Raw genomic sequence first — 14,449 nt, 5'->3', positions numbered from 1 at the left:
ATCAAAATAACGTGATTGATCTTTGCTTTTAAAAACTGCATTCAACGTCAAAAGTAATGTCAAAGGGGCAATTCAGTAGCTGTGGCAAGAAGCAGTACTCGTGTAAGAAAAACATTCAAATAGCTGTAAACTTTAGTGTGGAGCTTCTGCCTGCTGTTCCTCCCCAGAACCAGTCTTTTAAAACTGGAAGAGTCTTTGAGGGTCCGAGTACACCGAACCTTCACTGTTCTATGTTCATGCCGCATGGTTGCTGCGATGATTGGTTTTGCTGTACTTCTGGAGCAATGCAATGACCTAGCTCCCCCTCTCTGTCCTTTCCTTATCAGAGACAGCCACTCGCTGAGTGGAGCCTCCAAACCTAATTACTGGAGCCCTGCCTCAGCCTAAAAAAAAAATTGCACGGGAAACCCTCCACACAGGCCAGCATGCAACAGCAGGACAATGGGGTTTCAAGCAACAAACTAAAAATAACAAGATTAAGTCGAGACTGACTGATTGGAAATACAGAAAAAAATGTTTTTTTTGTTTTTTTCTTCAAGGTAATTGCACTAAGACCCCAGTCATAGATACGAGTCTTAACCCTTTGGCAGTCTCTGTGATATTGCCGTTTCCCATTTCTGTTTAAATTCGTAGGCTGCCAGGCCAAGTGTTTGCGTTGATAAGATAGCAGCTTTGCTGGTTCAAAGTAGAAACAGGAAGCATCTTTGATCAGTACAGGGTAGAACAAATGTGAAGCGGGCTATTCTGTTGTGATAAGATGAAAGAAAGGGCAAATTTAGCACCCAAATGTGCTGCTATGTGCCCGACAATACAACACATTGTACATTGCAAATTATTAAACCACAGCTTATTGACAGAGCACTTTATACCAACTGAAATTTTTCTGCCTGGCATTTTCTTTGCTTGTTCTGTAAATATGCGTTAGGAGAAGTGTTCATTTTTGTTTAATTACCATTTAACTGCTTATTCCAGCAGAGAAAACCTCTGAAAAGACTCCCCAAAACTAATTGTCAGGGAGCACAGAGAAGATATAAATTGGCACCACAGCATGCCAACTGTTTACCCAGGAAACAATCTCAAATTATCCCACACCATCTACAGTAAGGCTTTGGGAGAAACACAAAGAAAATGTCTGATACCCCCATCTGTTTCCTGAGATGTGCATTACTTTAAAGGGTTATTAGCACATCCTTTCAAGAAGTGGATTGGCCAGATGTTCCCTGCAATGATCAATACTTGATGGCGCAACAGTAAAACACTTCCCCACATCATTTCCTGCTATTTCACATTTTTGAAGAGGCCATATTCACCGGACAATTTCCAGAATTTCCAGAAGAGATAATGAAAGCAGAAAAAGAAAACAGTCTAGCTACCTTTTATTATAAAGTAAGGAATTTAGAAACTGTAAAGATGAGAATTGCTAAATCGATACTAAACGAGCTTCAAGTAGCAAAACAATCCCAATGCAAGCAGTGCTGTATCTACGTTAAACACATTTGGTGGTCCTCCTTGTTGGTAACGGACGCAAAAGAGAATAGTGATTTAAATGAAAACAATGGGTGAAGTACTCTTTAGAATCACTACGATCAATATATTCCAGCCTCTAATCAGAAGGAGCCAAGACTGGAAGTCAAGCTTTCTAATAAGGCTGCAAAGGAAAGTGAGACATTACTGAAAGCAGTTTTATACCCCTCTTGCTTAAAAACAGATAACAGAATGTCCTAGTGATAAAGTGATAAAGTAGGTGGGGAATATAACTGAATTGGTGTGGGTGCTATTTGATGAAATTCGGTACTGGGGACAAAAATTAAGTCAGGCATAGTGCATGTGCCAAAAGGCAGCAGATGGCTGTATTAAAGAGGGAGAGAAGTTAGAATCATAGTGTTTTTAATCACTTAATGTATCACAAGCCATTAATCTTCGGCAGCAAGACTTAGATCAGGCCCAGATGAGAGAGGATCAGATTTACTTCCACGCCGTGTGCTGTGTGCCAGTCCTAAACAGTATTTTACTAGACTCTCCTTGATTATTAAGGAATGCTGGAGCAGTTAAGTGATTGGATGACACAGCAAAATAAGCTATTAAATAATCCTAAAATTAGGTACTTGGGACCTAAACGACTCAGTTCTTTTACCAATACATCATTCCTGGAGCTGACTATAGTACACAAACTACTGGAAAAAAAATCTTGAGTAATATAATCTACAAATATTTACCTAAAATAAAGTCTTAAAGCTCGGTGTGAACATGTACTGTATACACGCTTCCTTCAGAGGGCTCCTTTCATGAATAACACACATAGTGCCTGATTAAACAAGGTCTGTCATATTTTGTCCCTCCAACAACTACAAAAAAAATCCATGGACCTGCCTTCTGTAAGACGTTTTTCTACCTTTCAAAGTATCTATTGCTAGAATTGAAACAGAAGAAAACAAAGCCCCCTCTTTATTAAGTGAAAGGAATCATTGGGAACTGGAAAAAATATCCAGGAATCAGATTACTTGGGGAATAAACAAAATAGTTAGGGACTCCATTTCGTTGCCTAGAAACTGTGAAAGTGACCACTTTATTTTTTTTTAAAAAGGACCAAAAACACCAGACAAGCCCGTGGTAGGGAGTGGACAAGGGTCCATCTTGCCCAGGACAGAAGGCCAGAGGGGACTGACACGGTCTCCCTGTCTTATTGGACCAGCTACAGATCTTAAGGCCTTTGCCAAATCCACAGACCCATTCAGTTCTGTTCTTGAGCTTGCCTGACTTCCAGCCAGCTGCTTTAAACCATGACAGGAGCCCTCTCAGGCATCCAGCAACAGACTTGCAGTGGGGTCTATCTATCTCCCCGAAAACTGCACCAGTGTAGGTTGCGATAAGGGTGGGGTACTTTACCGATAACGGAGGGGCTTGAGCTTCAGTTTCTGAGCAATTTTTTTGCAATTTAATTCAGGACAGCTCTCAAGTTTTAGTCACACCCCAGAAATTCAGCTCCTTATCAGTCCTGGTTCAAGACTCTTATTTCCAAAAATGTGGCTTTAGCAGCTTAAGCACAATACAATAGCTTCCTTGCACTGGCTTCATGTGGATTACTGAATACAATTAAACGTGCTGCTGCTCACCTTGAATGGGTTGGAATGGTTTAGAATTTGATGGCATCAGTGAGCTGTACACCTACACTTTTACATTCTCTGGACTCTGGTCTTCTTTCACACATACCAAAACAAAGCTCTGAAGCCTGGAAGACGTAGAAAGAGACTGTACTTCTCATTCTGCCATCTCCAGGCTGTGGAAGGATCTCTCAACCCAATTCAGAGTTTACAAGTCAGTCAGCACTGTTAAACCCCAGCTTAGAATTCACTTTTATACTCTAGCATTTAGTTAGTTAAATGTATTAATTGACATGTATCCATTTGATTTATTGTGCCTTAAAATTATGCATCATGAGAAGCATCATTTTCCAATGGATCTTCCTCATCCTGTTGTATTTAATGAGTTAGTGACAGATACATTTCTTCCCACTTAAATGAATCAATTAACCATAACCACCTTTTCAAAGTCAGCTTTCATTAAAAACAAATTCTGCTCAATCGAGCATACAGAGTATTTATGCACACCGGTTTGCGTGACATAACACAAACTATTTACTTTTTGTACTGGAATAACACAGCTATTTACTTTATTAAAATCCCACAATCCAGATGTATTATTAATTATTCCCTATGCCACTGCTGCCTCTCTTGCTACAGTATTCTGTGAGCTGTGCCACAAAATGAAATAATCGAGGCCAAATCATTTTTATTACTGTTTGCTTGGAGTAAACTGTTCTAAGGGTGACCAACCAGACAACAGCAACAAGATTGGGGTTGCATCTTCACACATTAGTACTCGAATCAGGATGACATGTTTTTAAACAAAAGCAGAGAGTGCAAGAACAATAAAAACATAAGATATGTTACAAACGAGGGGGACATTCAGCACACCTGGCCTGTTTAGTAGTTATTATCCAGCTGCTTCTTAAACAAAGCCAGGGCATCAACCCTGCAGTTTGTTCCACGCTCCCACCAACCTGTGTGAAGAGAAAAGCCTCCAGTTTGGAGTTTTTAATGCACTTTCACTTCTGGCTCACGTTTCACTGCTGGTTCTGAAGGAGTCCTCTGCATTGATCCTGGCAATGCCAGATTCCGAGATGAATGCATCTTTCTGTATTAAGGAGGTCAGACATGGGGAAAACTGGAAACTAGAAAGAAAGAAAAAAGGGCAAAGTCTGGGACCAACTGGCTTCGTCCGTGTAGTAAAGGATCTAGTTTCCTCCTGTGCTCCGATTCTTCCCCGTCTGCAAGTCTGGTGTCAGGAGTCCCATTCTCAGTGCTGAAGCTCTCCATAAATATTCATCCCCACACACCTGACTGCATTTCTGGGGTGTGCAGCAGGGGCACACATAATTTAATAAATGTGAAAATGAGGGCAGCAAGGTCTGTCTCTTTTCCTATGAGACACTGGGAGAAAAATCTTTTTTTCCTAGTTTTAATATCCAAGGCCTGTACACTTTTCATGAAGTACTTTCCCCATCTTTACTCGCTCGTGTTCTTTTGCTATTGGAGGGAGGTAGGGAGTTGGTTGAGATGTATTTATTATTTCATTCGTGTTAGTCCTCCAGCAGACGCTTCTCCATCAATATTTTCACCCAGGAACTGCAGTGCATTCTTGTGTCTAAATTAAGGCAGTTTTGGGTTGCCGATTGGCTTAAGTGATAGAGGCTCTTATCGATGTGCAGACTGAGCTCAATGGTCATGGCCTGGGACATGTTACTAGTAGACTGTGACCCGGATTAGCAGGACACAGATGACCAAATGCCACCAGCAGTACGCTGGGCTCTCCAGCCAACATGGCAACCCCTGTGACCTCCCAGGCTTGGAGTGCCTTCTGTACATGACATTCCTGTGATTTAAGCATCACTGCAACTTATTTTTGAGGAGCTAATCATGATAAAAACAAGTTTAGTCAACTGGTGACAGACCACGACTCTCTAATACTAAATTCTAGCCCAGCATCATTTCCTAAACCTCCCAAGTGGGTTTCTTTTGAAAAGGTACTATCCAAAGCATAGCAAACGAACAGCACTCAAACATAAATTGCAGGAATTGTGATGGGGCACCAGATCCTAAGTGTATCTTCCTTTTTTTTCCTCACAGGTCTCACAGTGAAGGGGCTGGAGACTCAGGGGAGATGTATTACCTGGAGTTCTGAGACCCCATTCGAAGGAGAGAAGGACCCGAGAGTCTCTAGCCTACGGACAAGTTTGCCCTTTTTTACTATTATTTCCAATCAAGAAACTGTTCTTAAATGGAATGAAGGAATGCACACTGATCCAAAGACCCCTCTGAACCACAGAGGATATAATAGTGACAAGAGTCCAATCTGTGAACCAAACCATGGGACTGGAGGGGGTATTTCCTAGCCTGGGACATTAGTGTCACATATGAACTACGTGAAGACTTATCACAAACTGATAGCATTGCTACTGAGGAGGTTATAGATATATCATGCCATGCTTCACCTGCACAAGTGCCATATCTACAGATCTCTAGGGATTTCAAACCAACAAAACTCATTGAGCAAGAGGCCACATAAAGGTGTAATCTGTGATTCACACAGTGAAAAAGACCCTTAATGGTCAGCTAAAGCAGCCTTAAGGTCTTTGGTTCAGTAACACTTCTACAGTATCCAACACTTAAAAGCGCGGTGCTGACTCGGCCACTGAGGAGAGGAAACATTTTTATCAAGCTGGAAAAGAAACCTGGCTACCGCAAACACACTGGATACTTTCTGCAGACACGGCTATAGTCATAACTGGAGGTATTTACCTATGATGGTTCTCGTCTATGCAGAAGACATTGCACTGGCAGTAAAATCTTTTTTTTTTCAGACCCGTAGGGTTTTCAATAATCCTAGCAAATATGAAAAAGACAAGGCTGATGCCTTTACAGGAGTTAACTTGCATTTAAAATTACCCATAACTATGCACATTCTATTTCATTAGCACTGAAGTGCATCAGTTAAGAATGAACAATTCTACCCTCTGGGCACAGAATGCCTGGAGATCTCTTGCACTTTGGCTTAGTTTGCAGTTAAACAGGTTATCCTGCCATACAACCACGTAAGGAACAGCTGCAGTAAAACTAACTAAAACACTCCAGAAACTTCTCTTCCCAATGCATTAGGACAGGCAACTACAGCGAAAAGAACACTGAAGAGGCAGTTGAGCTACAGTGTCTTATGCATCTTATAGCCAGTCAAGATTCCTGGATCTGCCCCTTTACTATTGTATTTGGGTTTTTTTTTTCCTGGACACAAAAATGAGTCAGAAACATCTCTGACTACAGTAGACCATACTGTACAGTCCCAGAAAAGAACTGCATCTGTGGTCACATGCCAGTGATCTAATGTTAATGCGTCCACCAGAAGAACGTCCACTAATTAAACCCCACATCCATCAGCTGCTGGCTTGCCTTGAAGACCTTGCATCTGAGATGCCTTGCAAGGAAGCACAGGACACGAGTGCTGACCTGGCATAAAATGAAAACAGCAAAAGCACCACCTTTGCTGCAACCGATTCAAGCCCAAGAACAGGACACTGTTGGACTGCACTGCTGGAAATGCTGCAGTCTGTGAAAGACTGAGTAAGTCTCAGTGTGGCAACAACATGGGAACTACAGACAGAGATGGTAAAGGTGAAGAGGCACCTACAGATTCCTCATTCAGTTATTTGCCTTCAAAAAGCATTACTTTTGCTTGCCTTTGCAGGCCCCTTTCTGAGAACACTCACTTTTTTGTCCACAGTCAACAAAGCACCTTACTTAATCAAAAGCATTACCCTCAACACAAGCTGTGCTCAGCAAGAAAACTAAAAGAAACTAGTTCTTACACCTTACTTTGGAGGTCAGACAGGATTTGGTTTGTTATCAACTGGTTTCTTTCAGCTTCCTAATTATTTCATGATGAAGCCTTTTGAAGTTGTGGATGAGCTTCTGTTGAACTTGCGTGTTTACACAGCAGAGTTATCGTATCAAGCTCCGTTTGTGATTGTTTAATGTACATTTTTACAGATATGAGTTTATATATAAATATATAGAGAGATATATATCATTCAGCAGTTTTTAATATATTGTATAAGATAGCTTCAGGATGTCTCTTTCTACTTTTGTTACTAAAATGAAGAACTCTTTAAAAGGAGGGCAGATGGATTTTAAGTATCTTTTCTCTTTGGCTGGTTTCAATGTCTTTTAACTGCAGTTCATGCTGCTGATCTATACATAGTGCCCTGCCTCCTGAGGCACTTTACCTTTCTCCATCAAATCAGCAATACTACATACACCTGGAAATGAAAGAAACTGACAGCTTACAATCAGCATTCTTCATTCCAATGAATATCCCTGGAGTCTGTCTTAATTAAGGCTCCAGAGCTGATAATGCAAAGAAGACAAAGAAGCAAGACCCATTAGCGCAAGCTCATGCCGATTTTGTTTATAAAGTGCAGTTTTTTTAATCTTTTAAGAATTATCAGCAGATGGACTAATTTTTTCCTCCAAACAGATGCTAGATCCATAATTTCCTTTCATCATTCAATTAATTTTGCTCTTCAAATGAGTTTGCTTTGCATTTGTTTGACTCCATCAATAATAACAGAATTGCGTAATTTAATCTATTTATTTTATTCTATCCTAAAAGACAGGCAGGATTTACCACATATAAACAGTGAAAATACTTGGTGTTAAATTCACAGAAACCTTCATGAAGTGAAAGGCAGCTTTTTGCACTTAGTCAGTCAAGCCCTGCTGGGTTTGCTTTCAGGACAGGTGGATTAAAGATTTAGTTACCGAAAGGCCTGCCAGCATGTTTTAATTGAGCATGCTGATGTACCGGAGATCTTTTCCATCACAAATGTAGATTGACTAATAACCCTGTCCCCATAATCGGTAGAATTCAGCTTGGTACCCATGTGAAAAGACACACAATGTGAAGCACAGTTCCTTTAGCAAAGAAAGAAAAATGAACGGAAAAGCTGGTAACATTTGGACTGCTGACTTCAAGAATCTCAAATTCTCGTTTGAAAAGGGAAGTTGGAAGTTGGAAAGCTGTTAAGTCAGAGCAGTGCTAAAAACATTACCAGCCCTTTGAAAATGCCTCTAATGTGCTTCTGTAAGCACTGTGGTATTGTATTCCAGAACTCCATTTTGACTTGTTTCAACACTTCTGTATAGAAGGTGGGAACATTAACAAGAATCAGCTGTTAAACAAATATCGTCTTTATTAGTTCAATCCGTCAATTTTATAAATCCTCAGAAGTCTGCCCAAATGAAGGGTGCTGGTAAAAAAAAACAGCAATACTGTGCATTTCTGTTTTATTACCCTGACACAAATAGTGCAGCAATTACTGTAGAATTTGTCAAGAGGTATCCTATTTGATCAGTCTTTACTAAACAACAAGGTAACCTTGGTCAACATTATTAAGGAATTCAACCAATCTGTTTTTACAAATCGTTAAAGAGACAACAACACCCGGCTAATTCTTTGGACCACAGAGTTCACTTTTTCTGCTTTTGGAAATGTTCATCGTGTTCCTCAAGTGTTGGTTACATCATTAATGTCATTAAGTCTATAAGTCTTAATGCTCAGCTCAGCTCCTGAGACCTCAGTGGAACTGAGATAAAGGCTGTAGATGGCCTGTCACACCTGATTGATAAGCAGCTTTTCCTTTTAGACATTGACCAAAGGGGAGAGGAATTAATTATCATAGCCTGACCTCTCTTCATTCCTGAAAAGAAGCACTAAAAAGCTGAACTCTGACCTGCCTCATGCACTATGATGTACACTGTCAGGTCTCTGCCTCTAGCTATACAGAAAGCCAAGGTCAGGCGAGGGGACAAAGAAGGATTTTCCTTATAAATCTTGAACGGATGGTTAATCCCCATCCTGAAAAATGTTTAAACATGGAACATATTTCAATACCCTTGACCTCATCAAATTCTGCTGAGAATCAATTAACCACCACTCCTTTTTGATGTCAGATATTCTTTCTGGCCAAAGGAATCCTAACTTTTCCTGATAAAAACAATCTTATATCTAATTGGTTATACAACAGCCTTACTGGTTGAAATTTATTTTTCTTTGGAATATATGAATTGCTGCCCCCTTTCAATCAAATTCCTTATCAATGTTTCTGTTAATTACCTTCAATAAGTTAATGATCATGGACTTGCGCCAGAGGGCAAAGGTCAGGGTACTTTGATCACCTGTTCTGATTGACCAGCTGGCTTCATCTCCCCCTCCATAAACACACACAAGCCCAAAGTTCAGGGAGGTTCCAATTGGATAACAACATCAATCACTCTCAGAACTCTGTGCCTTTTTTCAGCACGGCATTCCTGGGTTATTTGTTTTAACTGTTCATGGGTTTTCCATAGAAACAGTACAATATGATCAATAAAACCCCATAGGTGTGGTATTTGAACCAGTTTAATGTGCTCTGTCGAGATGTATTATAAATAAAATGCTGAAGAAAAGCTGTATGCCTGGACAAAAATGCCAAAATCATTCTAGCCATCCATGATTTTACTGTTATGTTTGAAAATTTGTCTTTTTAAATATTAGAGAATAGCACCAGTCCATCACATAAGTGATGTTATCAGATTGTGCTCACTTTCTTGTCATACAAGAAACGTGTAAATAAAGAATCCTATTTCTGATTTAAAGCAGAAAACAGATTATTTTATTTTTTAGAGCAAGTGTATTTGAAAACTTATCTAGGAAGCAACTGTGTCACTCCCTCAGGGAGATGAAATGTACACCTATATGTAAATTATAAAATAAACCTATTTAATCACAGTGGTGTGCTTTGTGTTTTCTTTTACAGAATTGTACCAGACAATGACAACGGTTAAATCACATCCTGAAAAATACATTTAAACAATGAACCTATTTCAATATCCTTGTCCTCATCAAATGCTGAACAGAATCAATTAGCCACCACTCCTGTTTGATGTCAGATATTCGTTCTGGCCAAAGGAATCCTAACTCTTTTTCCGATAAAACAATCTTATATCTATTGGTTATAAATAAATACGACAGCATTACTGGTTAAAAAATGCTTTTCTTTGGAACATATCAAAAATAATTATTAAAGACTTATTTTAAATGTCCCTTTTAAAGTAAAGTACCATGTATTGCACAAGATAAGTGGAATCAGTTCCTGGAGTGCTATCTGAGTGGAGTTTGCATGTTCTACCCATATTCACAGAAGACGCTCCGGTTTCCTGCCACAGTCCAAAAACGTTCTGGTAGGTTTATTGGCTTCTGGGGAAACTGGCCCTGGAGTGTCTGTGTGTGCCCTGCAATGGACTGGTATCCTATCCAGGGTGTACCAGGGAAGAGAAGGGCTGAATCTTGACTTGTGCATATCATAGATTTGTGGGTGAATGCATTTTTTGCATACAGTATGTATTGAATGTATTTTCTGCCCACACCGAACCCCTCCTCCAGAATCAGTGCTATGTAACAGGCCTAGAAGGCTCGCTTCACTCACAAACATCAAAATAAATATAAAAAGAGTGGTTGGTATGATGGCACGGTAGCTGGCATTGTAGCTTTTCTGCGACCCGGCCCTGGGTTCAATTCCTGAGGTGCTATCTGTGTGGAGTTTGTGTGCTCTCTCGGTGTTTGCATGGGATTCCTCAGGCTGCTCTAAGGCAGAGTGGTAGGTTTATTGTCTTCTGAGAAAATTGACTTTGTGTGTCTTTGTGTTTGTCAGTCCACCCTGCAAAGAACTAGCGTCCCATGCGAGGTGGCCTGTCGCAGCTGAAGAAGTGGTTAGAAAATGGACAGATGGACACATGACACAAGGAGATTCTGGTTCCATATTTTTCTTTGGGAAGTAGTAGCTTAATTGGATCATTCACATCCCTACTACTGCTCGTCTGTGGTCCTGTGAGTTCAGCTGCAGATAGTGCAAGGACAATCCTGATACTTAGCCCACTTCTGGGTGAGAAATTGTTCTGTCATTTCATCTGGAGAAGCACACCTGACTTTCAGTCTCAAGACAACATTAGTACACATGAAAAGGAACCAGGGTAAAACAACAATATTAATTCAAACTCCAACCCCCTTCCAAAAAAAAAAAAAACCAAAAACAATCAAATTCACTTCCTCTTAAAACTGAAATGAAAAGGGGAAAATGTGACATTTTTTTACAACTCAAACTTGTGTTGTAAAAGCGAACTATCAGAAATACAACTCTGAGGAAATAAATACAGCACATCTGTGTGCTAACAGAGAGAACTATGAGATGTTCTTTATACAGAACTTGAAAGGAAGACGTAATGGATAAGTGAATACTCTACGCAGCTATAGTTGTTTTACAACTTCTAACAAAGGCCGATTTTATCAGGTCTTGGTGTGAACTTGTGTTTAATAAGGCCTCGATTAAAGTGCTGCTTTGTCAGGCTGGGATTCTGAGCTCCCTTTCTGCACACAGACTCACTTAAACACTAAGCAGTATTAGCAATAACATTACTTGAGGAAATGGTTGTTCGTGTGAAAGATTTTTTTGACTGAATGTAGACATTAAGTCTTCTCTGACGAGGTAAGCAGTGGGGAATGGGCTCTAGCAGCACACACGTCCTTTTCAGATTCCTGCACCGAAACAAAAACGGCCTATAAATTCCAGAGGTAGTAAGGTTGAGGGGAGCCTCTGTTTGTACAGAAAATAATGAAGGAAAGCTTTGTTCCAATAATGATTACTTAGTAAATTCAGTTTCCTTAAAAAACAGGCTAATACCAAGGATTAAAACACTAGGCACACAGACTTTGTACACATTTCCCATTGCTTTCCCCAAGACATCCCAAACAGACGGCATGTTCTTTAGCTGCAGTCGGAACATCAGGCGGATAATCTTACTTGTTTCGTTCACTGAACGGTCAGGCTTATTGACAAGAGACTTACAGTAGGAAAAGCCATTGGATAGGGGATCCTTTTCAGAAACACAGACGTGACCCCCAGGAAAATGTATTTAGTTTAATGTCTTCAAGATCAAATGAGGTCACTTTTGTAGCCGTCACACCAAATTCTGTTAAATTACTGGACGTTTTTCCAACATCTGAAACAATGCACAGGAAGGAGACATTGCAGGCTGGCTCAGGAGAGCCTGTGTTTTCAATGACAAATTCCACATTTTTCTCAGTTAGAACACTGCCAGTAAAATGCCATATTATCCACAATTTGTATTATATCCTGTATCGTATTAGTCTCTGAGGTGACTCAGTCTATGTGCTATGTTCTTCATATAGGAGACATATTTTGCAAGGAATGAACACAAAACTGTATAAGGGACGAAGGAACAGTCGTTCATACTGAAATTTTAGCTTAGAGCACAAGTCTAGGTTAGTAAGGAGAAATAAAAGTAATTAAGAGAACACGTATTGGAAAGGACAAAAATCAAAAAGAGCTGGTTATAGCTCCAGCCTTTTTGTGTCTTTCTGATTTTCTTCCAGTATATAGAGAGCTGACGGGATACCCACCAAGTTATAGCAGCACAATGCTAGCAGTCCACCATTTCTTACAAAACACATTTTATATGTATCTTGGTTTAACAACCAGTGCTTCTCTTGCTCATTAAGAGATCTTTCTGGTCTGTAAGCCAGGAACTGCTTCTTTAAAAGAAAGCCAAACAGCTGGGCAAGCAACTCCCCACCTCATTATAACACCTCAGTTGTGAATTTCTCGACTTTACCAATGACACACTGACACAGTATCATCCCACACGGGATTACACGGTGCCAGCTCAGAGCACACCATCAGCAGGACCTCCTACACAGCAGTGCAGAATTTATATCATGTTAAATATTTTTTTTTACTGGCAAACAGATTCAAGTCTCTTTTTGAGGTTTCATTGGAATGTTGAATGCAAAAGAAATAACAGAAGATTCAACAAGCAATTCTTATCATCTGCACACAAACAAAAAATCATGTTTTTCGCCCAGATTAAACTACATAACAGTTTGGTCAGAACTGTCGGTTAATGCCATGTAAATACCTGAACTGAATTATTTTATCAACGCATACTTGGACATAATGAGTATAATATATTGTAATGTTAAGTCTTACACATAAATAGAATAAATGGAAATATGTCCTCGGTAAGAAAATGTTATGCTTGACTTGATTGAATCTTTTCAGTTGTGACAATCGTGGCTGCTTTCAAGGTAATTCAACAGAAAAGCCACCACAGCAGATTTTATTAGTATGCTGAGCACATATGTAAGTGCCTGGGATTCTTTTTCTTGCATTGTTAGAAGGTTATTCTCGTGTTTTTTTCTAACAGTTTGACACCCATTTTCGGTGCAAATGGAAATCATTCACTTTGTGAACTGAAGAAGAAACTCTTCAAAAAGTCCCAGCTGTGATCTCAGGATTCCCCTCCCTGCACATAAAGAAATGGTAGATTTAAAAAAAACAAAGTACACTTTGTACTATGCACCAAAAACTGACCTTTTTAAATATTCATTGAATTTAACCATCTTCTTCTTGTATTTCACGAATTAGAGATCATTACAGCCCACTTGAGTCTCCACTCAAGTGTGCTGAATGGAGTGGTTCACTGTCCTGCTGTTAACACATACGAATCACAATAATGATTTCTGTCAACACGTTAGCTCAGTGGTTAGTATTGCTGCCCCGTAGCTCTGGGGTTCCCGAATACCTGGGGTGCTACTTGTGTGGAGTTTGTATGTTCTCTCTGCGTTTGCATGGGTTTCCTCCTGGTGCTCCAGTTTGCTCCCATAGTCCAAAGACACATTGGTAGGATACTTGGCTTAGCCCTGGTGCGAGTGTGTGTGCTCTCTGATGAGCTAGCGTCCCGTCCACGGTGTTACCTCCCTCGCTCCCACTGCTTGCTGGGATAGGTTCTGGCTCCCCTGCAGGCCTGTCTTGGATAAAGTGGTTTTAAAATAGAATATTAACTATATTTGTCAGCCCAATTCCTCTCCCCATGGTGACAGTATACAGGCACGGAATGAATATTTAACCAGATAGTTATAGGAATGTATAACTATCTTCTTCCCCCAAAGAAGGTTCCACGGTCGAAACGTGTTTCTTTTCAGCGTGGAATAAACTTAACTTGTTCCTTTGCAGCCTCTGCATGCTGACGCAGCTACCTACTTTAACCATCTGCTGTTCATTAGCTCAGATCCTTTGCTCAGAGCACAGCACTGCAAATCATTGGTTTACATGAGACCCTATGCAGAAACACCAGGAAAGGTGTGAGGAACACAGAAACAGAAATCCAAACCACAGATGCGTCTGAGTGAACGGGCTCACACATCCAGATGGCCTTTGAGGTGCATACATGAATAATACATAAACTACGAACGCGATCAGCGTGGTGGAAGTAGACACTTCTGT

The 14,449-nt window shown here is 40.2% G+C and overlaps 1 protein-coding gene across 2 annotated transcripts in view; it reads left to right on the top strand.

Annotated features, from left to right (window-relative positions):
• Window positions 1-9,879, top strand: part of spns2 (SPNS lysolipid transporter 2, sphingosine-1-phosphate) — an 89,755-nt gene extending 79,876 nt beyond the window's left edge. For both annotated transcript variants that reach the window (XM_015367774.2, XM_006640829.3), the window contains exon 13: window positions 5,187-9,879. In XM_015367774.2, the coding sequence (XP_015223260.1) occupies window positions 5,187-5,198 (12 nt within the window). In that variant the 3' untranslated portion in view covers window positions 5,199-9,879. The remainder of the gene's footprint in view (window positions 1-5,186) is intronic.
• Window positions 9,880-14,449: the final 4,570 nt, after the last annotated feature.

Source organism: Lepisosteus oculatus, chromosome 26 (assembly GCF_040954835.1).
Source record: "Lepisosteus oculatus isolate fLepOcu1 chromosome 26, fLepOcu1.hap2, whole genome shotgun sequence".
NCBI lineage: Eukaryota > Metazoa > Chordata > Actinopteri > Semionotiformes > Lepisosteidae > Lepisosteus > Lepisosteus oculatus.
This window is presented reverse-complemented; position numbering and strand designations above follow the sequence as displayed.